The sequence below is a fragment of the Mycteria americana genome, chromosome 8 (genome assembly GCF_035582795.1).
Source record: "Mycteria americana isolate JAX WOST 10 ecotype Jacksonville Zoo and Gardens chromosome 8, USCA_MyAme_1.0, whole genome shotgun sequence".
Lineage (NCBI taxonomy): Eukaryota > Metazoa > Chordata > Aves > Ciconiiformes > Ciconiidae > Mycteria > Mycteria americana.
In genome coordinates, this window is record NC_134372.1 from 5,127,214 (window position 1) to 5,154,497 (window position 27,284).

The 27,284-nt window shown below is 41.9% G+C and overlaps 1 protein-coding gene across 1 annotated transcript in view; it reads right to left on the bottom strand.

The window, feature by feature from the left end:
• Window positions 1–10,608: 10,608 nt before the first annotated feature.
• The window catches only part of TRPC7 (transient receptor potential cation channel subfamily C member 7), a 72,498-nt gene continuing 55,822 nt past the window's right edge, over window positions 10,609–27,284 (bottom strand). Inside the window, exons 7-11 of the mRNA XM_075509585.1 lie at window positions 22,816–23,011; window positions 19,729–19,950; window positions 16,776–16,856; window positions 12,149–12,224; window positions 10,609–10,751 (exon numbers count right to left, since the gene is read on the bottom strand). Coding sequence (XP_075365700.1) covers window positions 10,609–10,751; window positions 12,149–12,224; window positions 16,776–16,856; window positions 19,729–19,950; window positions 22,816–23,011 — 718 coding nt within the window. The remainder of the gene's footprint in view (window positions 10,752–12,148; window positions 12,225–16,775; window positions 16,857–19,728; window positions 19,951–22,815; window positions 23,012–27,284) is intronic.

Consider the following 27,284-nt stretch of genomic DNA (forward strand, 5'->3'; position numbering starts at 1 on the left):
CACACAGAAGCAGGAATATCACAAGTGTCAGACAGCAGTGGTTCGCACTCTCGTTCTGGTCCTGGTCTACCGGACGGTCCTCAGAGCTATTTAAGGGTGTCTAACATGTCATGTGTAAAGAGGAAGAATGTCTTTTTTCCCCTACAGCTTTATGGGTACTGGAATCACTCAAAAATATATAATAGGAGATACTCAGTGCTAAGTGAAGACAAATGTTCTCTCTTTTCTTCCTGAGAGGAGGTGGAGAGGACAGAGAGATTTTCTTATAGTCTGTGAGAATAAGGTTATTTGGCTTTTCAGGCAATACTGGGGTTCTTTCCCCTCCTTTCCCCCAGGATGTCCCATTCAAACTTGGAAAAAATGAAATCTGAAAAACGACACTATCAGAGGAAGGCAAAACCTAGGTGCTCTGCTAGGGCTGCCTATGTCCATAGTGTAATAAAGTAAAATACAAATTCATGGAAACGTTTTCCAGCCCGCTCTGCCCAAACTAACATGCTTGTTTAGTACTCACACTGAAGTGCCTGGCAAGGCAGAGAGGTGTGCTTGATTGCTTTTAATGGGCACACTCAGCGGGATGGCTTTCAGCAGCATTTACTGCCTGAGCAGCGAGGCATCGTCACAAGGTCTGTCCAGCTGAGGAATTCTGGAAGGGTCTTGTTGGCTACCGCCGCCGCTTTATGTATCCTGATGGCCTCAAACCTCGAGCAAAAAGCTTTCTGCAGGGACACCCCCCATAGTGCCCAGCGTTATGGAGGCTGCTGGAAAGTGTCCCCCCTCTGGTGCCAGGACAGAGGGGAGGGCTGTGCATCCACGCTGCCCTGCTGAGTGCCTCGTACGGGGCCCACCTGCACGTCGCAGAAGCTTCAACTGAGAAAAATATCACTGAAAACTCAGTTTGTCCACTACATGCCAATTTACATAACTAAACTTTGTGTTAAAGTACAGCCCGAGTAATAACAATTGCTTTATTTATTTTTTTTCCTGAATGCAATTTTTATTAGCTGTGAAATCAAGCCCTTTCCCTAGCTATAAGAATGTGAGCAACCTTAATGTATAGGAAGATTATAGTGGTATAGCAGAAAAATAAAACTATTAGAAGCTCTTGAGGAATAAATTCAAACCCTCATTAATCTCTGTGGGCTGCATCTCAAATCTGAATTTTTATAGAACGTGGGTGGTATTTTCAAAGCGAGTTGCTGGAACTGGTTGGTTTAGAGGGTTGACTTAGATGATAACAGTATGTTTCTGAACCGCAGCCCTCTGCCTGAACAAGATGCAGGCTGTGGTTCATGCTGTGTGCATCACTGATACAGGGCTGTGCCCGTGGCGTGGGGGTGGCTCCAGGTCCTGCCGTTCTAGTGCTGGAGAGCAGAAGGGCTGTGGGGAGCGCGTGAAGCAGTGGGCCTGACACACAGAGCTGTTGATACACTAGTTTTGATTTTTCTGATGTTCACTAATTCAATTACGGCATGCTTGTTATGTGTCTTTGCTTTATTCTTTTTTTTTTCAAGAAACGGTTGAGCTTCCTTAGCTGGGACAACTCAGCTTTTTTACTGTGAAACCCCAATTAATATCGAAGAACGTGGTGGATGTGTCATCCCAATCATTCTGTGTCACTCCTGTCTTTCAGCCAGCCCTCAGAGGAGTCCCTTGTTACTGACAGTGCATCTTGGTATCACTGGAGACCCAAGTGTCAGGAATGAGGTTACGCTGGCTTTGGCACAGGAGAGGTGCACTTGACTCTTGAGCTTTTGCCTGTCTCTTAATTGCATCTGGGAGCATCAAGTTTGTTGGTTTAAGCTGTCATAACGCAAAGATTTCTGAGTCACCACTGCAAGTAGAACAGCAAGAAATAAACGACTGTACCTCTGGAAGTTTAGGTTATGACTGAAGTGCTGTCTTTCATCAAGGACAGACTTTGTGCCTAGAAAGAGTAAAGGCTAAAGGCTAAATTCCAGCTCCGAGAAGGATGCATGCTGGAGGGATTCCCTATTAGAATTTGAAAAGAGCTGTCACTCACTTTGCTGTCACAAGTGTCTTGGTACCTCACATCTAGGAATTTTCCACATTTTGTTAGTAATACTACTAAAATTTGAAGGATGGATGAAGAAAACCCTGCTTATTATGTGAGATGATAGCAGAAAGATGATTTTGTTCTTGAGTTTAAAGCGGTTTGGTTTTGGCTTCGGTAGGTACGGATTGGAGGAGAACCTTATCTTCATATTTTTAAAATAAGTATAAATAGCTGAAACCCCACTTTGGGGAAGCAGCAGGTGGTGATTTGGCCGTGGTAGGTCCTAAACACAAAATTCAGCTGAAGGGAAAATTTTGCTTATGGAGCTTTTTATCTTTATTTTGTGCAGGTGTGAATGAGTGCAAGATACTGAAACATGTGGTCCCCTGGGAGCAAGGCAGACATTTACCAAAAAAAAAAGTGAGACAGTACAAAGAAGAAAGCCTATCTGAGTGCATCAAAGACAGCTGAAGAAATATTGTCTTTCCTTTAAGAAGAAAGCAGCAGTTCAACATTTCTTTGGTGTAATAATACAGTTTTAATAAGAGCCAGATTCTTGTGGCTTTATGCGTTGTTAAAGCATGTAGGCAGGTTGCTATAATGAGCTGAAGAAAAACCCTGCAGAAAGAGGATGGTTGGTTTTTTTTCTCTCCTGTAGCTTTGGTTTTACTTCAGAGCATCACAGAGGCAGAGCTGCGGATTACTTGTTCATGAGCACAGCCTGCCGGCTCCGAGCACAACCAGCAGCGACAGGGACGAGTCCTCCTCCCTCCTCCATCACCCACACGGGCTTGTGTTTGAGTTTGGGCATGCTTTGGTTTGTGTTTTCCCCTTGGGAATGGACGTGCCCACTGAAATCCCTATGAGATACCCACAGCCTTTACTCCGTAGCATGAAGACTATATAGGGAAACACCTTGCAGCTCTCTGCAGGGAAAAAAGCTTTGGACTTTTACAGATAAAAGCCAGAAAAAAACCTTATGAAACAATGGGAAATAGTTCCTCTCTTCTCAGACCACCAGGCTACTTGGGGGTATTAGGGGTTGTAGGGCTATTGCAAGCTGTGGCATCAATTGACGTTACCAGGCACAATTATTCCTTTTACCTTATGATGCTTTCTCTGGGCTGTACCCAGCATTTACCTTCAGGGCTGGCTTTTAGCAGCCTCTGTAGGTATATGTCTATGCCGTGTTTAAACCCCTGAGTTAGCTCTGAGCTAGCTAGTGTGTCTGCACAATCGGGGTGGGGGGGAAGGTGTTCAGAGGCTGCAGGTCGTGCTGTGGGGCTGTAACTCCAGTCAAAGAAGGGCTATTATTTTAACTTACATCTGCTGACACCCACCTGTAACACTTTTTCCTCTCATTTCATTATACTCTTAGTTGCACCTTTCCATCCTCATCATTAGCACCTTAGGAAGGCTGCAGAACATGAACCCCACTAATCTTTTCCTAAAGGTTTAAAAAAAAAAAAGTAAACCCCAGAGTGCATGGGCTACAATTTATGCAAAAGGGTGACCAGGCACAGCCAGGTGATGTACACCTCAGTCTTCATGCTACAGCTCAGCTGCCATGGGTGCAAATCTCCTGCCCTCATTCCCCTGGCTTTCTTGCCTGCAGACGCCTGCTCCCACCCTGTTCTGCTCTGAAAGCAAAACCTGCTGGAGGTCTTTGGTTCAGGTCTGTAACATCATCTCCTCCATCCTCCCCTTTAGGAAAGTGGTAGCTGGTTTTCTCCAGGACCCCATTCCTCTCTGCAGCTCATGTGCCTGTGATGGGCTACCTCTGCTGTCACGCACCTGCACCGGATTTCCCACAACGGTACTTATGGCAGCAGAAATGGTGACTGTGGAGCATCGTGAAAAATGTGTTCTGGTGTAATGGCTAGATGGTAGCAGGGACTGAGTTAGGTGTTATCAGGTACACAACACATGGTTAAGAGTGTAATAAGTACAAAAATCTCCCTCAAGTTGTGTCTTTTTACTCTGCAGTGCATGTTGCTTCTCATGAGGTATCTGTTATTCTCTCACTGTCGTACTTTAATCTCAATAACGTTGCTTTGCAGAAATCAGATGCTGCCAGAAAGCCACAAGCTGGAGCATTGCTTTTAGATGTCCTTAGTGACTTCCCCTCAAATGAAATTGGTGGCCTCTCTTTAGCTAGAGGCTTGCCTAAGTGTTACTTCTACAGTCTTCAGGTTTGATGGCCCTGAGAGCTGTGACATGGATATGGTGTCACTGTAGACTTTGGGGAAAAAAAAAAGACCAAAATAAAAGTCACTAAGCTGTGAGCTCACTTGGCTGGCTGCAAGTGCAGAGCTGGGAACATGAGTGTGGTCTTCTGAGTAGCTTGCTGAAACACTGTCTGTCTGTCCTGGCTGGCTGCGGGAATGACTGATAAAATCAGTCAGTGCTATTTCTAAAAGTATGTGCCCAATGACCTTCTTTATAGGATGAATTCACTTTTGTAATTTGTGTTTGGGAATCATCATGCAGACTTGGCCCAAAGCATGTTATTGTACAGAAAACACTTTTGCATAAAATCAGCTTTTTAATTTGATGGAAGCTTTCATCTTCAAATGAAAACCTTGGAGTGAGTTATCACAGTCCCTGTTCCACAGTCCTTGCAATCACAAGTGATGCTGGGTACCAGTATAATGAGACTGGGAGACCTGCTCCGAGGGGAGAGCACAGCTGCAGTGCATGATGCTGTCAGCTGCTGGGGAACAGGGAGAGGTTTCCTTTCAGGATTTGCTTGCTTGTTTTCAAAAGCAACTTGCTACGGAGTCTGTGTGCCACCTATTTGGATGTACAAGAGAATGACCTTCATCCTAAGGAAGATCTCAGCCACCAGTCTCCTGCTTCCTCGACACGCGGGCATGCTGTGCCACCTAAAGCTGTGCTCGCCGCCGCAGGGCTAGCTGCCGGAGGAGAGCCTGGAGTCGGGGCCAGTGACTACTGCACGGAAATTCATCTCAGCACCAGATCCCCCTGCGCTCCTGCTGTGTAAGCCCTAATTAAACCCTTGCAGCAGAATAATTAATCATTACTAAGGGAATTACATCTGTATTATAGCCTGTATTATAGTAAACATTAGTTACATATTAACAAGCGCATTAGCTATTCATTAACCTTCTAAGCCCTTCCAAATCCCCTTTATCACACTGCAGCTTTGTGTTAAATATCTGTCTCAAATGACCTTAAGTGGGTGCCCTTTTGCTTGCTATTAAAGGCATTACAAATTCCAGAACCTGTTTAGTTATTTTGCCCCTTTGGTTATTATCTCCCTTTCCATTTGGCTTTATTGAAATTCAACTATAGTGAAGACATCTCATTATTGATATGGACCCATTAATACCTCCCAGAGATTGAGGGAATCGCTTCCCAAAATGATATACGATAACTGAGGCAATGATTCTTTTTGCCTATTGTTGCTCTTGTGCCGCTCGCACCGGGCATTGGCAGATCTTATTCCTCACGTCGGAGGACGTGCCCTACAAAGATGCAGAACAGGGATCAAGAGAGGGCGAAGCTAATGGGTATGTATAGTCCCAAATAAGATTCAGAGCTACAGTCCCATTTTGGGCACCTGCCTTCCAGCTCATTAAGGCAAATCCCTGAATTTCTCTGCACCTCCCTTCCCTCACTGGAAGCTAGGGCTATATCTCCTGTGCCCTCCCTATCCTTTTTTACTAAAACTACGAGTAAGTTCTGTAAGGCTGTAGTTCGTGCAGGCTGGTGTCCAGCATCAGGTCTTCCACCTGCAGGGTTTACAGCCCAGTCACTGGCGAGGTAAAACGATGGGCATGAACCGAGTGGGTGAAGAAGGGAGCAATGGGACCTGCTGGCCGTAGCATCTGACTCTGTAGCGGTGAGAGATTTGTGGCCAAAGCAAGGGCAAAGCAAGAGCTGCTTTTAGGGGTCAGGCTGGGTCACAGGGAAAGTATTTATAATGTCTGGATAGAGAAAACATCCATCCTCCCCATCTGAAAGCCATCTTGCAGGACAGTCCTGGTAGCCTTGGCTATGCAGTCAGAGCTTTCATTTCCCTGCCTTTTGGCTAGTGAGGGAGGCAAATGCAGACCAAATTAGGAATGAAAGACCTCTTTGCCAGGTTCCCGCTTGGGGCATGCGAGGCAGCAGAGGTGCTCCGTGGCATGGTGCTGCCCAGGATGCAGGACCCATGCTGCCTCCTCCCTCCCCACCTGCAGCCCAGGGTTCCAGCACAGACCTGGCCGTGGCGCAGGCAGAGATCCGCTGGCAGCTGGTGATGTGTTTGAAACCCTCTCCACGCTGCTCCGGTCTCCTGCGTTTGTGGTGATGGACTGTGTCCTGGCTTGTCCTTGCTGGGTGATCCTTAATCTCTCACGTCTTTTAATTAGGGCAATTTCTTTTGGCCTGCTGGAAATGCTTTTCTCATGTAGATTAATTAAAAATAAAGCCTAGCTCTGACAATTTACTGTGCTGTGAGCTCTGGTCAGGATGCAGGCAGCTTTCTAAGTCATTATTCATGACACTGTTCTTGCTTCTTATTTACTTCTAAACCGTGTTTTGTGGGAACTGGGGGCAGCAGTCATTCTCTGTAAAGTTACAGGCAGAATTAGTCCAGCTGTGAGGGGAAAGATGTGTAGGAAACATCTCCTCCACCCTGTGGGCTTCCAAGCCTGTCCCATGCTGCTGAAAGCAGTGGCATGATGCCAGATGCCCCTCGAGCAGCTCCTTTGTTTCAGGATTTGCACCTCTGGTCAGCAGGGGTTCCTGGCTTAAAACCTTGCAGTTCAGCTATTTAAAGGCATGTTAATGGTTTCTGCTGTTTGCTCCCTTTCTGTTAGCAGCAGCTGACTGGTTTGGTCTTTGCAAGGCGTGAAACAATTGTCTGAAGACTTGGCAGTCAACAAATCAATATTGGCTAGTTAATGGCTTTGTTCTGATCTTCCTCAGGGTGTCTATTTAAGTTCTAGTTTGACTGGCCTGCAGGATTTGCAGGATTAGGATTATCTCTTGGAGAATATTCACCCTTGTGTGGATGACTTCAGGTTAGTTTCATCTTTCTCTAACGTATTTCCCATAAAAAGTCGTAATTCTCTATCTACAAAGAGTTTGGGCAAAGTTCCATTCCTTTGCAGTATGAATTTGTCCAAGGAATATCAAATCCTATATTTCAAAGCCAAAAGTAAGAGCTCTTACAGCCTGGATCCAATCTAACCCAGCAGGTGGGTTGATGTGACCCTGGCCTGCCATGGGGTCTCGCTGGTGATGGGAGATGGGACAGGGGACCTGCACATCTCAGGGCTAATCCGATCTGGGAGCCACCTACTTTGATTTTTCCTCTTCAAACTCTCTAAGTTCTCTCAGGGATCTTTTAGTAAGGCTTCTTAATTTTAATTTCTTATAAACAGAGCTTGGAGAATAAACCATGAATTTAACATCGTTTCTGCTGATAGCACATTAATACGTAGTATGCAGCTTCCTTGTGTGTGTTCCTGGGACCAGATGAGAAAAGCGCTCTGATGAAGTGGGATTGTGCTTGTCATGAATATTTATATAAGAAGTCTCAGTGCCTTGATAGTTCCTGGAATGCAAATGCAAAATGGGAGGAAGCAGATTTTTTTTTAACAGTATTTTTTTTAATACATCTTTTAGTCTCCTTCCAAGGTCCTAGAAAATATTATGCTCTTTCATAGCAAATACCTGAATGCAGAGCAGCATGCTAACTAGCTGTGGCAGGACTGCACTGCTTCGCTTATACAGAAGCCATAAGGGCAGCAGGCAGTAGCTGATGGGGCACGGCTGTGCCTCCGCCTGGGCCCTCATAATTCAACAAGCTGCTCACAGCACAGTGTTATCTGTGCTGACCAGGACGTGCGTTGACTGCGATATTCAGCAGTAGGAGAACATTCCTGTTGGCGTTGCTGGACTTTAGGACAGACCTTTTGTTGCATTGCATCTAAATATACAAAATGAAAGCATATCATAGAGTTTCCACTTAACTTTCTCATGAGACTTGACATGCAATACGATAAGAAATGGAAATTGTAGTGGTTATTATGTGTTCTACCTAGAGTAATTCTGCTTAAATTCCTAGGGGATGCTAAAACACTGAATGGGAAGGGTAAAGCAGTGCTTTGATCAGGAGCCAGGTGTAGAGCTGTAATGAAATACATTTTTAAGACAGTGCTGTGGCAACAGAGCTGGTTGTCCAAAACTGAAAAAAGTTTTACACAGTGGCTGGAAAGGGGTGTGGGAAAAAAGCAGTATTACCATGAAAGATGTTCCTTCTCATGGGGAAAACTGAATATTTGAAACCAGCAACACGTCCTGGTTTAAGTAGCGGAAGACAGCCCAAAACAGAGTTACTCTTGCAAATATTATTACTTGCAGTGTCTTTCTTACGCTGGCGTTTGATACTCTCTGCTGAACGTTGTCATTTAAGGGTTTCATCGTGACACTACGTTGCAAGAGCTATCATGCAAAAGCAACAGATTTCCAACATTTACAAACAACAGCCCTGGGAAACGCTACCCTGTCCTGGAAGGCTGTAAAGTACCGCTTATCCAGCTGGGCTAACCCAGGGGCAAATGCCGTTTCAGTTGTCTTACCAGCTAAAGCCTGTAAACTTCCATGTGACTCATTTAACTTTTGATTGCACACTCAGTACCAGCACTATGCTTGTCTGAAGCCAGCTGAGCTGAATTTCCGTTCTTAGAAGGTAATTTTACAAATGCATTAATAAGGATACAATAATTTCAAATTAAGCACCACAAATAAGGAGTCATTTTTGCAGACTACAGTTGGTCACAGAACCTTTAATTTCTTAGTTTTATTCCTTTTAAATGTATTGTAGTTTAAGTTTTGCTTTTTGACTCTTTCGGGCTTCAGAATTCCTGTGCCAAAATTGCTTCATATAATGATTTAATTGTTCATACATTGCAGAAAAGCAAAAAAAAAAAGTCCATGTATTGGATAGTCAAAAGATCAGGCAAATATTTCACTCAATGTACAACAAAATATTATGAGGTAATTTTATTTTTTTTCCCATTTTTAGGTAAAAATATTACAGTATACAAGATAATCTTATTAAAGGTAAAAATACAGTATTTTGCTTTTTCTCTAAACAGATCTACGTACAGTACACTTTTTATTTTGTTGTTGTTTTTTTTTTTTGTACAAATATAACTATTATTCTATTAGGCTATCTGTGTTCTCATCTGGCACTTAAGAACTGATCACAGGTCACCTTCTGGTTCTGCTTTTATTTCTTAGTTGATACCTAAATGTAATGTTCATCTTATAGGTGTCTCTTGTAAACAAACAGTACAGTTCAGTGGTTCCCAAGTAATAAGGTGTGCTTTAAGTAGTTGAAATCATGTAGCTAAACGTAAAAACCCAAGCAATCCAAGTTTGCCTTTGAGTTGCGCACTCATCACTTTCCAGTCGTGAAAGTGCAATCCAAGTACTTGTATTACTGCAGCCTTTAAAACAGTTTTAATCCCTTCCTCATCCTCTGTAAAAGCCAAACACATAAAAGAATAGTTTCTACAACGATTTTTCCTTTTTTTGTCAGAATGTTCTCAGTGGAATTGAAGCCTTTTCGTATCGATTTAAAGGTTTGAAACTACTGGGCTATGGTTTTTTCGTGATTTATCTCACCCCGTGGCTTGCTGTTTGACCTCTGGAATCCAAAAGCTGAGCCCAGTTGCATCGCTGTCGCTGGATTGGTGCTGTTCCTTGAACTGAACACATTAGCAGAATATATGTTATTTCTGGGTATTCCTGGGAAGTGAGTTTCACATCATTATGAGTATTTCAGTACACTGTTGTTGAAGCTGGGATCACCTAAGGATACAAGAGAGGCTAGGTGTGTACAAAGAGACCATATCCATTAGGGGACTAGCTAATATAGCTGGAAAAGGCAGGGAGGAGTTTTTGGCTGGGAATCCCTTTATCAGGTTCTAGAAGAGGGGTGAAAGGATGCTTTACCCAACAAGCTTGGTCCGTTTTTTCCAACGCTGTCATCCAGTCTAAAAGGTAGATGACCTCTACCTGCCATACTTTGCCTTGGTCATTTCAGCAGATGATTTCTCATTTGATTATTAACTCATTAACCACAGTGCTGTTCAAAGTTATCTTCATGGATGCCCGTGTAAACATAAAAGGAGAATACACACCCAAGGACAGGAATTTTTAAAATTTTTCAAGGAATACGCTTGGCACATTTTTTTCTTCAGACTTCACCCAATTCTGATCAGTACAGTCTCAGTTGGTATAAATGAGCACAGCTGCATTGTCTTCACTGTAGTCAGATGGGTGAAGATCTGTCTTTTTTGCCTTTAACTAGAGGTGCCTTCCCTATGGCGCATCTATTTCTGATGTCAAAGGGCATATATTTTTACCAGTAAGTCACTTCTGTGTCATAAAAGATTTAACTGGTAACTCACCAAGCACAGGAGTAATGCAAAGTGCTCCTACCAATACTTGCTAGTTAGCAAAAGTAAGAGTGTGCGGTACCCATCTTCTGCATGGTTTTTGCCCTCCTAAGATGCTGGTTGAGACTGAATAATGTTTAGCAAACCAGTTGCCTTTCTCTGTGTTCACCATCAGATGTCCTTATTTAAGTTCTTCCCAAATTTGTCGCTCAGCTGCTGTATTAGTCTTGCCAGCTCGCCAGTAGCTTGTGACTTTTCCTCTAAGAGTTCATAGCGCAGACTAGAAATATCTTGCTTAATCTCTTTAAGTTCTCCTAAAAAGAGGAAAATGTACTAGTTAGCAATATTAGCAATATTGAACCAAATAAGCAATCCCTATGCTTTTAAGACCTGAGAAAACATTAATTTCAGTGTGCTTGGTCAGGAATGTGTGTGGAGCTCCATATGCTGTTCCTGCATTTACGGACTTAATGCTTGATTTATACGAAATAACCTGTATTTGTGGTAGTGGTACTGATAGCAATAGCAAGTATGTATGGAACGTTCATCTTTTTTCTCAAGTTATTTTCTCTCCACATATTGATCTCCACCTACATAGGCCATTTGCAGGAGGGTAGCAGTTAAGAGGTGTTAGAAGGAGGTCCTTTGCCATCTGCATACAATGTGTGCTCCCAGCCCAGACGGCCAACTGTATCCTGGGCTGCATCCAAAGCAGCGTGGCCAGCAGGGTGAGGGAGGTGATTCTGCCACTCTGCTCTGCTCTGGTGAGACCTCACCTGGAGTACTGCATCCAGCTCTGGAGCCCTCAGCACAGGAAAGACATGGACCTGTTGGAGTGAGTCCAGAGGAGGGCCACAAAAACGAGCAGAGGAATGGAACACCTCTCCCATGAGGACAGGCTGAGAGAGTTGGGGTTATTCAGTCTGGAGAAGAGAAGGCTCTGGGGAGCCCTTACTGCAGCCTTTCAGTACTTAAAAGGGGCTTATAAGAAAGACGGGGACAAACTTTTTAGCAGGCCCTGTAGCGATAGGACAAAGGGTAATGGTTTTTTTAAATTAAAAGAGGGTAGATTTAGACTAGATATAATGAAGAAATTTTTTGCAATGAGGGTGGTGAAACACTGGAACAGGTTGCCCAGAGAGGTGGTAGATGCCCCATCCCTGGAAACGTTCAAGGTCGGGTTGGATGGAGCTCTGAGCAACCTGGTCTAGTTGAAGATGTCCCTGTTCATTGCAGGGGGGTTGGACTAGATGACCTGTAAAGGTCCCTTCCAACCCAAACCATTCTATGATTCTATGATTCTATATCCTACATGACACCATAGTGATAAATAACCTTGTCCAGTTCAAAAAAAGTCCTTGGGGCAGGCATGGGCAGTACAGTCAGAAATTCCTTCACTTAGACCCCAAGACAAGGTTAGGTGTTGGCAATATCATGGGTGTTGCAAAGCAAGGAGAGGTAGAGCTATGGGGCAGAGCAGGACTATGTGAAGACCAATTCTATGATATATGTGTTCTGCTAAGGAAAATTAAGGATGCAGAATTTCAAAAGCATAAAGGTGGCTCAGAGTCACCATGGCTCACCTTAGTGCAAGCATGAGCATGCTCTCCCTCTACAGAGCATGTTATCTAAGCTCAACCCTCCTACTGGCCATATCAATAGCAATAATATTACATGCTCTAATCTGTGTCAATTATAAAAATCCACTTGCCTTCATTGACCTCATCATTTTCTCGGTCAACCTGAGCCTTCAGTACATACCGCTTAATCAGACGTTTCATTATTTTCTGAAAAGAGAACAGAAACACTTATCTTAACATGAGCTTATCCATATTGCCTTAATTCTAGACTTATTATGAGCAATTCAAACATCTGAATTCACTATGGATAAAACCTGGCTTTAGAGGATGCAAAGAGAATTTTTTATTGATTTCCCATTTATTTTATACTTTATATTATGAACTTTGTACTACAATAGTTGATTGGCAGCCATTCCATAATGAGCCCACATACTTTGGGATATTTAGTGGGATGTACATGAATGTAGAGTATGTTCCACAGACAGAAAGAAAACACAGATGATCCAATAGCAAGCTAAGAAATGGGATCCAGAGCCTTCCTTTAGCATGTTGCTGTTTAATGTATCAATAAAAACTACTTTACAGGAAGAAATAAGTGGTTAATTAATGATGTTAGCAAACTCACTCATGATGATGAACTAAACATCTGACCTGCGGTTAATAGAAAGACTCTGTTTGCTTTGGAATTGGGTTTTTAGGAGAGAAAATAAATTGAGTGAAGGACAGAGAAAAGAGAGTTTGAACAGAAGTGGAGAACTTGGCTTAAGTGAGAGATTTTTCTTAGGGAAATGGCAGATTTTAAGGAACATGTCCAGGGAAAAAATAGAGCCATGTAGACTTATAAAATGGGAGATGATTGTTAGTAAGGAACAGCATATATGGAAATAGTAGGAAATGATTATGGATATGAGCTTGCAATGTGATATTGTTCCAAAAATGCATAAGTTACATTTATCTAGAAGGAAAGTAACTTTGGCAGTCTTGGGCTACACACTGGGTTACAGCTGAAGGCCTGCGTCATTGCCAGTTCTTCACTAAGAAAAAGACACTCATCAATGGGGAAAAAAAATCTCAACTCTGATAAACATAAAAAGGATTGCTCTATCAGAGACAATGATTTAGGTGCATCCTCTGCAAACAGAGGAGAGCTCACTGAGCATCCAAGAACAGATACACAAATGTCTTCCATTGACCAGATGGCCACTGTTAAGGGAAAAGCCTCTCCCAACATTGGCTCACCTATTCACAGAGCAATCACATGTCTCTGCTTTGAACATCACTGAAAAATGCTGCAGAGACTGTGAAATACGAATTAAGAAATCAGTACACCTGCTCTTTTTTTCTTAGTAGCCAAATACAGATTATAGCAGTGCAAAAGGCATGTGAACATCAAAGAAGGATCCAGTCATTTGTATATGTCATGCAGGCATGGAATATGGGATGTCTAAGACTGTCCTTGCATCAAAGAGGCATCTGGCTAACCGGGTGAGTCATTAAGGCAACAGAGATGAGGCACAGCGCACGTACGGTGTGTTGAAGATGGCCAAGGTAGTAGAATCCAGAGGGAGGTAGGGTTGTCACCTGAGAAAACATAAATGAAGTAATGTTTGGGGAAAGTAGGGAAATCCTGGATCCAAAAAGAAATGATTTTTTCAGAACAGATGACAGAGGAAATTTAGACTAAAACAAAGAATCAGCACACAGTGAATGCTCTTATTACCTGGAAAAATACGGTAACATAACATCTAACTACCCCAGTTCCCATACAGCTTGTATTTTTGATGGACTCTACTCAAACGCTACCCTATATTAACCACCATGTGTGGCAGAAGTGTCAAGCTTAAGGCTGCCTAGTCTATCAAATACATGTCGTAGTCAGATTTGTCTACAGAAACTAAATATTAAAAATGTGACCACTTTTTAACAAGAGTCTACTTAGCCACTTAGTCAATATTTCTGCCAATAGCTTTAGGAAAGTAATTAATTTTTGCCTCAATACTGCACTGTGGCTTCTAAGCCTTACTTCTTCCCTTCTCCCCAGTACTGCTCCTTGTAGCTACAATGAGGGAAATAGCCTCTTGGCAAAATAATCCTGGTTACTGCAGGAAAATGCTGAAAAAACTTACAAACAGCCTCTTGGTAATGAATGCTAAACTTGAAACAATTCAAATATATCTGATTTCTATAAAGTACTGTTCCTCCGTTCTCTAAAATTTTATTGAAATTCTTCAGGTCGTAGAGATCTTTTATAGTATGCAACACTCAACTACTGCGTGTTGGTCTTTAAATGGTCTTAAGATAATAAGTCCTAGGAACAGGTCAAACGTTTGTAAATGATAACTCGGCACCAAATTAAATCTTTTTTATGTATTCATTGGCACAACCGTCAAGCTCTGCATTTGCCATCAGCTGTCTGAACACCTATGCCTTCTAGCACAGAGGGAAATGAGATGAAAAGGACAGATTTGTGGCCGAGGCACTGAAATCGGACTCATGAGATTTGGGGCTCAATTTCTGGTTCAACCATAGGCTTTTTGAGTCTAATAAGTCCTGCTCCTCAGTTCTTTGTCTTTAATGTGGAGGCCATGATGTCTTCTACTTCACTATTTATAGTATTTTATTCTGGGCTACACTTATGTGCACCGTTGAAGATCACATTCTTACAGACTTTAATACTGCCATTTAATTCACAGGTTTCTCCTTGAAGCTGTGTTTGTAGACACTGCAGATGCCGTTTGGCATGAGCGTGGGAGGTCCCAGGACAGCACTAATGGGACGAAATGCTTTGCACCTTCATGTCTCTGATCAAAATCAGACGCAAGTCAGCAGTGATCAGAGGAGACAACTACTCACTGGGGCATCAGATCTGGTGATCACCTGGCATCACCATCAAACCTAGTGAACTCAAATGCAGATGTTATCAGTTAGGCAGGAAAAGAGCCCGAGAGTGAAGTGATCAAAGGAATTTGCTCATTTCTCACCTCTTTGCTATTTTGTCTCTTGAAACAGCAAAGAAATAGACTTCTGAGCCTTTAAAAGTACAAACTATTCCTTCTATTTTTTTCCTGACAAATCCTTTCCTGAGTTTTGTAGATGAAGATGTTGATAGCATGACAGACTGCAGTGCTGAAAGTGGACAGAACTTGTCAGCTTAGCACAGCATTTTAGCAATGCTCCATTTTAAAGTCTCAGCTCAAAAGCGTTTGATAAAGGTATCATTTTGCCTGGACTAGTTTATTTCCAGATCACGGCAGCTGTGTGTTGACTTGTTCTTCCTACTTTTCAAATTATTGCATGTTTAGATTCTGTATATTTTTGTTATCCCTCAAGAGCACTGTCTGTATGTAGTCCAAGTACGCAGACTGCAGCTACATCACTTGATAAATACCACTAAAGAAAACAGTTCAGCAAAAAGCTACTGCTTCAAAGGTTTTCCCAGTTGTAGAAGAAAACTTTCTGGCCAGAGTATTGAACTGTTTGTTCTTCTTTGTATTCAGATAATAAGGACTATTACACTCTCCTTATATTATTCAGGCAATTTCTTCCTGCAGCAACTGAAACTTTCTAAGATCATTTGAATGCAAGCCCAGTAGGAGCATTAGTAAAGCAAAATAACAGGTAGTTATCTTTTTCTATCTATTTTTCACAGCTACCTTTGCCTTTTTCAACCTTGGAAATAAGGGTCTACTTTACCACAAACATTAGGCGGTCTCATTTAGAAATAATAGCTACAGGAAGGGAACAAGTCCAGCAGAGGCTGACACATTTTTCCATTACCTGTGGATTTGAATTGATGGGAAAATGTCAGAAATGCTGAAATGCTATTTTGAGTGGGACACAATCATCTCTTCCCTTTGCCTTTGATGGTATCAAGCCAACTAACTCCAGATGCCAGACTGAATGTATCCCATTTCTAACTCAGATTTTTAGACTCACCTTCTATCCTGGCACAAAAGCCTGGAAAACTTTTAAAACCAGTAAAAATTTACTCCTGGTCTGCTGTACAGCCTAGGAGCCCATTGTGCTGGATGCTGTACCAACACAAGAAAACCCAATTCTAGAATTGCCATTGCGCATTTTATCCAATTTAACTATTACTTTCTTCAACTTTCTTTGATGTCAGTTCCTTCGGACATATCACTTGCCATCAGATTCCTTTTCACTTTACGTTAAAAAATAAGGAAAAAATCCTGTGGGCCACATTTTGCATATTGTGTTACCCTACTCCACGTGTTTGCACATGAAATAATACATCTGCTGGCACAAACAATCCAGCTGAGACAGACAGCTGTGTTAGTTCCTGCGATGGCTGGGGTACCCCGTGCCACCGCTGCAGCCACAGGTATTTTTGAACCATACCACATTGCAGGTTTAGCTTGGTAGGACAAGTCACTGCGAGAGAAAGCACATGCAAATGTTAATGCAAAAGCTGGAGAGATGATGCTGTGTCATGATAAATGAAATGCTGCCAATGCAAGACCGGAGGATTAAAGCTTGAATGATATTTCTTGTATTAAATTAAATACCCTTGAGTGGAATTAATTAGCATGACAAACACTAACACCATGTGTCTTTCCATGGGTGACAGGCTGCGTTTGTCTCTGAAGTGCCCCAGCCCAGTCTCATGCCCGTGCTAAGCCACAGCCTGGCACATCACAGGATGGCATCGACTGGAAGAAAGCAAACATGACCCTGGCAGGTAAAAGCTGTTCACTGACAGATCTCTTCCCCTGGCTCCTGCTTTCATGCTGTGATTACCTGATATCTTGTGGGCTTGTTATAAGTGTTCTTCCCAGAAAAATTTTCCGTATTTCGAGTGCTAGAGTGAAAACGAACTTTCTGAAATTATAAAACATCATGATATAATTAAATCAGTGATAGCTTCTCATACCCCATACCCACACAGCCCCAAATAAACAGACCTTTATAAAAACAGAAGGAAATGGTTCAATGTATGAGTAGAATAAAAGCCAGCACGTTCAGGTCTAAAAAACTAAACTTTTGAAAAACAGAGAAGGGTCAAACCCCACAAATTACTGAAAAAAGTTGGATTCTAAATTGTCTAGACAAAAATGATATTCTCACACAAGTTTTAGACAAGAAGGTGTTAAGAGGTACAAAATATGTTAATCTTAAATAGATTGGGTATTATCAATTTAGAACACAATTTAAGAAAGGAAGAAAACTAAATACTTGTGTTTAAAGAGAACATCGATGTGGTATGAAAACAAATTCTGAAACAGAATTGATTTTCATCAGTCCTTTTAAAACAGTAGTACCATTTGCAACTTTTTTAGCTCCTCAAAAATATGCATTTTGCTTTTAGATAGAGCAGTATTTTTTATCAGTGTGCATCACAGCTACTAACTTTGTACTCTAGATGCTTTGAAGGAGATTTTTCTGAAGACTACACACAATATTTGTAAGATATTTCTTTGACTCTGAACTCTTCCACCTCTGAACTTTTTGGTGCAAGTTCTAATGAAAAAGAAATCACTTATTCAAAGGAATTAATTTATATCATAGACCTCTGCACCTATATGCAAGTGCCCTGGTAAGGGCCTGGATAAGGGTTTTGCTTCCCTGACTGGACCAGAGATCCTGAGAAATAGATGAAATAGATCCTGAGAATTTCTTTTTTTTTTTTAATCAGGATGCTGATAATGACAGGAATAAAATTGTGAAGTAATCACGTAATTTTTTTTTTTATTTTTCACTCATCAGGTGCCATGTGCCATGGTCTTACAGAGACTGTTTTGAAGATGATCTGTGAACAAAATCAACAGGCAAGCAAGAAATGACAGATACTCTTAATTGTTTATGTCAAAGCCATGGAAACTATGAATTTTGCATAAGTTCCATGAAAAAGGGCAAGCCACATTCACTCATGTGGCTTGGGGAAGGAGAGGCTTACAGAAAATTTTATTACTTTGGTTTATGCTTTGAAGCAGAAATTAAGTTTCAAACAAAGCAAGCTTTGTGAGGTTAGGTTCAAATAATGTTTTAAAAATATTAATTTTTTTAATCATTATTTGAGATAGTTAAAGGACAGGCATTTCTTTCATTTCAAGATTCCACTGTTCTAGTGAGTCTTTCAGTAATCAATAGTAGTGTTAAACGAATTTGTAGAGTAAAATGCCCCCAAATGCTTGTCTGTCTTGGCAATGCTCACCGTGTTGGGTGGATTAATTGAAAACATGGAGGAGAACCCATGGATATACTTCTCCCTGCAATTTAGGCTCTGGCAGAGACTGAATGAACATCAGACCTGAGCAGCTCTCTTAAATTCATGGGATCATGATCTCCTCCAAGGCCGTGGGCTTTGCCTGGAGCCCAGTGGCTCACCATGAGTTGTTGTATTGCTCAGCTCTTTGCTCATTCAAGGAGAGCCAAGAGATCCAGACAAAGCAAAAAGCAGGCTGCACGTTACAAAGGCAAACTCCGCAAAGCCTCCTCCAAGTTTCCTTTCCTTCTCCTTGGTGTCTCTTAGTACACCTCTTCCCTTCTGTCAGCTTAAAAGTGGGGGTAGGCTGCCCACACCTCGGCTGCCCTAGAAAGGCTGGCTGAGCCTGCCAAGGAGCCACATCAGCCTCTCGTGTGCAGTGACTATAAGAAATAATAAACAACACATTTCAGAGGGCTTTTCTTTTCCCCCAGGAATGGGTTCCCAGTGTTGTTCTCTTGTTTCAAACCCAGCTTGAGATGAGAAAAATTAAATAAAGGCCAGGACACTTCTAAGCAAAGCTGCCTCCTTGCATCTTTGAATCCACTGAATTTAATGACAGCAGCCAAGCAGCTGTGGCTGAGTTCCTGTGAATGTTTTGGGCGCTTTCTTCTCCAATGTAAAGCAGGTATACTTGCCCTGTGAGTGGGATTGTGTTCTAAATTTATGTGCTGGGAACGTTTCATCCCAGTGATGCTCTGCAGCGTTGCAGATAATTTCCATGGGCAACATGATTTTCTCTAATTTCTCTGGCATTTTCACATGGGGGAGCAAAGCTAATTCTGTTGGGACGGGTCTGGATACTAACCATATTCTTGCATCTCTCTTGCTTTGTCATGCGGACACTCACTAGGGCTGAGGAAAGCGTGCCGCTGTGTAGCCAGTATTTCCAAAGCAAATTTCTATTTCGAATGACCAAAGGGGCGGTGGCTGAGGCAGGATCTACCCATTAGTGGCTACAGATCACTAGGCAGATGTAAGTAGAGAGGTTGTTAATTATCGCTTTAGGTATTTAGGAGGTGTTATTAAGCCCTGCTTGGAAACCTGTTCCCAAACCTGGAATGGCAGAAAATGTTGTAATGACAGTAAAATTAATTTGGAAACCACTTAAAGGAAGATGGATGTTTTGAAGAGGCATAAAGATCTGCTGGGTAGATGAGAAGCCAGACAAGCTGGGATCCTATTTGTGCCTCTGCTTCTGCCCTTGGTCTTTGACCTTGCTTATTTGGCCTTGGGAAAGTTGCTTATAAAAGTGCCTGCTTTTATAAAAGTTGCTCTTTTCCCAGTGTCCTGACAGTGTCTAGTACAATGAGGCCACAAGCCTGGGAGGACCCTCTAGGTGCAATGTATACAACTAATACACAACGATCAGGCTGAGTAAGAGGCTGTGCTGTCCCTGATCTACCTGTGCACCATGCAACGCCCTCCAGAAAGTCCCTGGCTTGAGTCTTTTCTACAAAGAAGGTGAAAAGCAAAGATACAACATACCCGTTGTTTGGAATTCAGCATCCCCATCTCAAGATCATTTTCACAGTTTTTGGCCTTAGATTTGCAGAGTTTTATGAGGCACATTTTTATTCTCAGTATGAGATAATAAAATGATTTAGGGCTTGGCACTAGATTAAAAGGAGCAGGTAAAGTCCTTCCTTCGTCAAAGTAGGATAGCCAGAGCTTGGCACGTGCAAATTTCCACTCCACATCTGCATCCTCCTTGGGAAGGGAAGAGAAAAAAAAAAAACAACAACACCCAAATGCATAATTAGTAAATAGGAAGGAATTTAGCTATGAGAAGGACAAACATACAGGCAGGGTTTAACTAGAATCAGATTTCTGTTTGCCAAACCAAGACCCCTGCGCACAACATGTCTTTGTAGGCTTCTCTGTGGTAATCTCAAAATAAGGAAAATTTATGTAAAGCAATGGATAAACAGAGAGTATAAGTCCTCTAAATACTAGACTATTTCATGTTTCCTTAGATATCAAAGGGGCTGTCTTTCAGTAACAATCTGGTGCTTGTGCTATGCTTATAAATGAATGTGTCAGAACATATAGAGTCATGGAAAGCAGAAGAAACTTTTATGTGCACAACAACAAAGACTGTCTCTGATTAACTGCAACACTATCTAACTGCCAGCTAACTGTTTTCACTGCATTTGCCAGGAATCCCCCATAGAAGAGGCTAGGGTGCTGATTTCTTCTATTATTAGTTGATTTCCTCATTGATCCTGTTTGCATTCACCATCACCTATCCCTAGATCAATACACCTTAATTCTCTTACTATTCACCTCCTGCCACGGATGAAGGCGGAGAAAAAGTCCATCACTCAGTGCCTGTGAATCTCCTTTATGAACTGCCAGGGTGGGGCGTGATCACTTCCAAGTGCAAGGGCAAGGTTAGCACATACTTCACGGATCTGCTTGGCATTTCTGTAGGAGGATGGTCAGGGCCGTGTATCAGGACCATTTATCAGGCAAAAGAAGGGATGAGATACAGCTGCTCTACAGCTGTTTTTATTGTGGTTTATATGAAGGCCAGCAGCATCAATAGAAGCATGAGTCTGCCAACACCCCGTACTCATGTGCATCTGTGTTCTGCTGAAATTAATAACCTCTGATTACCCCGTACCTCTGAAACCCAGTCAAAAACTGGCATAACACAACTGAGATTAATTCTGTCACAGTTACAGCAATATGTCTTCGCCAATAGAGCGGCATTTACTTCTGCCATTTGGCCTTCTCATTGCAACTCACAGAAGCCTTAAGCTGAATTACAGTGGAAATCACTTGTGAACTGTTTTAATGATTTTCTGTTAAGCAGCTAAGGAGCTGCTGATGGAAGTAGTTCTGGTTTCTGGGTGGCAAAAGGATTTTTTTCTTTCCATGAATGAGAAGTTGGCAGGAAGCACTAATACTTGAGGCATAAACAGAATAAAAACAGAAGCAGCTGAAGAGAGGTGTTCAATGGAAAGCCTGAGAATATGGTCTTGTCACTCCAGCTAACAGTAAAACATGTCCCCACTGACCGTAATGGAATTTAATTCCTAAGTAATGACCATCCTCTGTTGTCAGTGACATTGCTGTCATCAGATAAAGACATTGGCAAAAGGGACTTCCTCTGCAGTCAGTAGGATGACTCTGTCTTTAATCTCCCTGCTACTGAGGATTGAAAGGCACTAGTATGAGATTCACTAGTTTTTCCCAGTCCTCGAGTAGGAGGATCTGGGCCAAATAGCTCAGGCTTGTTTTCGCTTGCTGATAGTTGCAAGTAGTCTTTAACAAAGTTTGGAAAATTTCCATGCAATCAAGAGGGATGATAAAGCACTTTTCCAGGAAAATGGTCATCACAAAGTTTAGACAAGAAAGTTAATATAGGTCACGTATTCAAGTATTTTTAGAGATTTTTCTTCGGAAACTTTCAAGAGCATCTCTACCTACTACAATAAACTAGAAAATGCAGTAAGAGGCTGAGACCCCTTCAGAAGTAAATCTTGTTTCAGTAGAAGAGGATTCAGGAAGATGCCTGATCTTAAGTAATTAGAAGCCTTTGGGGAAATGACTCTGCCTTCTGCATGCAGGAAAGCTTCTGGGGCAGAGAACATACGTAAGGTCTCTCCGACATTAAGACATAGTTACAGCACGCACAAGATAGAGTTATATTTGCACTACAGTACACGGACGAATCAGATGTGACAGTGAGAAAGTATTTTCAGCTCTGGCCTTTTGCAGTGTCAGGTTCTGCGGGGAGATTAGGACAAATAATTAATATAAACCCAACCACAGAAACTTGACATTTAACAAGTCAGAAGAAAGAGGTAACTCAGCATTAACATTACCCAAATAATGTTTTTTCTGCTTTTATTTACATTAGCAGTGAGTTGTTTATGTGCAAAGCATTTAGCAAATCCAGTCTGCTAATAGCAATACTACTGAACAAGGTTGGGTAAACCCTGCAAACACCTTTCTGCAGAAACCTATTCATATTCCTTGAGGGCTGTGTTCATATCCTTTAAAAGTTGCTTTTTGTGAATGTTCATGCAGTTATATTTTGCAGACCTAGACACTCCTCAAAAAAATCTATATCAAGCTTGTATACCTGATATTTGGAAAATATGGAATTTTTAAATATGTATACATGAGTTTCAGACCTAGATGGGCTTGGGCTTTTAAGCAGTAGAGGACAGGGCAAAAAGCCAGGTGAAATATTACCCGATCTATCATAAGCAAACAATGCAGCTAAGGTAACACATGTGGACAAATTATTGTAATGAACATAGCAAAAAATATCACAAACTGCTTTCATTAAATACACGTAAAGGAAATTGGGTTTACTCACAGATGGTCAGTAAAAACAAGGACGTTGAAGTTGTTCTAGAGATGATTCATTGTTAATTATAAATTCAGTCCTAATTTGGGGAGGACAGACACAGCCTTAACTCTTACACAGCCTAAGATCTGTGTTTCAACAGCACTCTAATCTTGCATACACAATAAGCTACAGCTTCTGTGGTTTTTTAACATTTTCATTATCAGTCATAATTAAGTTCACTGAGTTTGTAATCTAATTTCTTATCTTACCTCAATTTCCTGATAGGAGTTGTTGATCATGGCTATTAGCATATTAAGCAGCACCACCACCATGGTCACATTATATACTCCGTAGAGTACGTATCCAATATTCTCAATGAATTTATGATCGTACTTCAGCACCACAGATATCACTTCAGATAAGCCAAATATTGACCAGAATAAGGTTTTAAAACTTTCTTCTACCCTAAAAATAAAGCAAACAATTACTTCATAGAGTTGACACCAGGTTAGCCAGGCCAAATGCTAATTAAAAAAGTGGCAATCCACCAATATAAATATGCTGCCTTGGCACACTCTTTGTAAACCATTATCCATCACCCAGGGATGCACCAAATCATATTTCCTGATTTGATAAAGAAATATGGTTTCATACTATAAAGTTACAGTGTCCCCTTACTTGCTCCATCTGTTCTTCTCAGGTGTATTATTTGTCACTTGGATTTTGTGACCCTATCAAGGATTTCTTCATGGACAACTTGCAGTTTGAAACCTTTTGTGTAGGGCTTTTTACTTGTACTCACTCACCCTTTTCTCATCCAGAGAAGACAGGCAGAGATTATCTGGGAAAGGGAAGAAGGAACCTAGTTTGAGCTCCTTATATGTGGTTTCCAGGGCAGAGGAGAAGCAGTACTTTTTACGCAGGAGGAGTGACTGAAAAGTTCTGATTAGTGGCATTAATATAATGAGCACACAGTGCAAACAGTCAGCCCATAGTCTGATTTTCTTCCCATCCTGCTTTGGGACTACAAACAAGTCAGGCGCCCAAGCATTTGTAGCAAAAATTTGAAATTAAGGAGTGCTAGAAGATGTTGCAGACAGGCATTTTGATTTGATTATTACTCTTGCTTGAAAGCAGAAAGGAACCAGAGGAAAATAAAAAGGTTGAAGATAGGAAAAAACGAGGGGAAGAAGGCAACGACAAAGAGAAGTGGGGCTGGAAAGGATGCAGCTGGACTGACAGGTCAAAAGGAGAGTCTGATTCAGAGGAGTCAAAGCCATAACAGGCAGAAGGGGAGCAGCCCAGCTGAAAAGGAAGGAAGGAAGGAGGAGGAGGGATGCTGCTGCATTTTGGAAGCTGTTTGCTTAATTTTTAATTTAGAAGCCATTTTGCCTTCACTGAACAATCCTTAGCATGTTAACAGTTAATTACCTCCTCTCTTCCCCTGCCTGCCAAGAGGTAAACACCTTCTCAGAAAACAATGCCATTGACAAATTATTTTGATTACATGTTTTTTACTAGGGTGGCAGCCTAATCCTGCTAAATCTGGATATAAAACCAGGTTAGAGACACAAAATATGACATATCCTAAGGGAACCATAAGCTTTACATCAACTCCAGTATCAATTACACCTGCATAAAAGCAAGACAAATTAATTTCAACCCTTTGAAAGGCTGGTGCAGAGCATTGGGCAGTTCCTTTCTGCCAAAGCAAACTGGTATTTATCTCCCACCATAATTTATGGGATTCCATGTTCCATTTACAAGTAGTAGTAAGACTGCAGTAAATATTTAGGTATAACTCTTAGCTAGTATAACTGCATTGACTTGTGGGGAGTAGCCTTGAGTGGTGTTTCAAATAGATGTTGCACAACTTCACCTAAAATGAGGCTTGATCTTCAGCCTCCGTGATACTCGGAGTCACTGATACCATGTTCGCTCCCCCTTGCTGCTTTGCACGGGGCTGGGACACCATGCAAAGATGTGGGATGAGCTATGATTGTGCTGCAAACAAGTGCCATCACTTTTCCACTTGCTGGACATTTCCCCTCCTGGAACACTCTGCTCTTGTCTCCTGCCCTCACCTGCAGCAAAGGGTAGCTGGCATTAATGTGTCAGATACCCTTCACTTTTATGGTAGCAATCTGGCCAGTGCTTATTCTATAAATGTACTTCCCAGTTAAAGAACATAACACCAAAAATCTGTGCCTTTGAAACCCACCACCTAAGTCACTTATCAAACTAATAAAAAGCATAACCCCCAGCCTTGATCCCAGCTGCACCCTGCTATTAACCTTCCTGTTTTAATTTGGAAAGGTTCCCTTAGTTTTCCACCCTGCCGGCAGATTTTAATACAACGTGTCAACTCTGCTCCTTTTCCGCAGCTTATGCATTAACCTTTGCTCTGGAGCGGTGCCAGATTCTCCTTGAAAAGTTAATTAAGGACTGGGAGCAGCCTTGACCGCCCTGAGCACTGCAGAGGAGGCAGGCAAGGGCCAGGGCGTCGGGCTCCAGTGCAAATGTCCAAAGTCCTTACTCCCAGTGTCAGGTAAGGGACCAGTGCCCATGGTGGTGGGACAGGGAAGGTGGGGTGAGAGGTGGGCCTGACCTGTAGCACCCCAAAACAGTGCTTAGCAATGCCCCCAGGCAGATGCAGGTCTCCCTCTTGTGAAGGCAACGTTTCTAAGGAGACCCTGTACTAGTCCATCCCTATCCTCCAAAAAGGCTGGATGGCTCTTTCCTTCTCCCTTTTAGATTACTTCCAAATTGCACGAGATTTGGCACAGGTTGCAGGGAACATCAGCGGGGATTTTTTTTGAGAACATCTCGCTAAAACACGAGACGAGGATGCTTGGAGCCAAGTTCTCAAAGATTCCAAGATGCTGATGTGTCTCATTGTTGCCAGCTAAGCAATTTACCACCTCCCTGCAAGGTCAGCGGGTGTTTTATCCTTCTCAAAGGCAGACAAATGAAGGAATGGAGGAAGTCAGGAGTCTTGCTGAGACCAACAGCTCCTGGCAGCAGGAGGATCTGGCAGTGGCAGATTGACTGATGCTCCTTGTGGAGATGGGTACACTGCAATCTCTCTACTGTGGTAGAGCCAACTATTGCAGTGGGGAAAGAGCAGAGAGAATTTTTTTGTTTCAATACACATAGTCCTGTAAAAGTTAAACAAAGATTTTGCATCAAGGAAGAAAACAGACTATAGGCAATTATCTAGTTGCAGATTTTCCTCACTTTTGTAAACAGCAGTGTGCTGTTCATCAAAAAAGATCACAGCAAGACTATGATTTCATGTCATTCTTGTGTCCTCCTCTTTAAGAAAGCTTAAGGCATCCTTTCAGACTTATTTCCTTAAATTGATTGGTTGAGATTTAACACTGCCAAAAAAGCAATGCAGTCAATATAATTTACAAAACCATCACATTTTGACAAAGCAAAATGAGAAGAAAAAAGCCTTCAAGCCTTGAAGTAACATTGGCACTGAACAGTGAGTCACATTTCCCTTTGGGGAGAGGGAGACAGAAAACCTCACGTTGTAGCCTTCGGCCTGATTTGTGATGCAGAAAGCAAGATGAACGCAATCAGTCTTGCCTCCATTTCGATTTGTTTGCATAGCATGTTCTTAATTACAGGCTGTTTCAAGAGCTGTGTTCTGTACACAGCATACAATAAACAGATAAACATAGCTGGGGCCGGATGCAACTGTCATGGAAATGGTCTACTTTTCAGCATTGAAGAACTTCAAAAAAATTTTGAAAGTATACCATGGTTAGTTAAATAATCTCTGTATTTAACCGTGTGAAGTAAAGTCCACTGCATCTTTATTTCCTTTGCATCCAGAACATTAAAATGGAAGAAATGACAGAAGCTTTGCATGAGAACTCGGTTCAGAGGCCACTGGGGTGCTACGTGCTTGCTCTGTAGATGGCAACACAAGCAAAACAGAGCATATGATTTCAAAAGTGCAATAGCAAGGGAAGGTGAAAGCTAAGTTACGCCAAACATTCACTGATTATTATCATTAGAACTAAGCAAGGAATTCCCTCTGAGTATTATCTGGACAAATGTACACTCTTTTTTCTGCCTACGTACTGTCCTGGGAAGCTGTGGTTTTCTTAGATGTGTTAGCTGTTTGCCTAAGGTTTCTCACTGAGGCTGTCCAGTGAGCTGTCAAGTCAATGCCCTTTGAAACTGGCCACAATCAATTAGCGCACAAATCCAATGGGTCTTTTTCTGTCATGACTAGCCAAGTGATCTCTGAGAAGAGATGCCATAGTCAAATAGTCACATTTCTGAGTATAAAACTTGCTTTCTGTAAAATTTCACCCATCCTCATTAGAATTCACAAACATGCCCATCAGGAAATGCATTCAGTGATGTCTCTGAAGTCACACAACGGTTGAGGACACCAGAGTAAGCGTTATTCTTCTTTGCCCCAGTGAATTTTCAGTGAATGAACAGTTGAGTTCCTTATTCAGTACTCTAATACTGAAATCTTCCTTCTTTTCATGAATAAGTTAATGGCAGCAGGAGCCCACCACCTTCAGCAAGGCCCACAGGCAGCTCACAAAAAAAAGAGAAGGAAACGTTGCAGGAGCTGGTAGCTGCCCATCTGCCAATATAACCTTGTCATTCGCTTATTAAAGTTTTTTGGAGACTGTATACCTCAGGGTTTCTAGCTTGTTGAATGAGATGTCTGAGAAGGATTTTTAGGATGAATGTTCATCTATTCTTT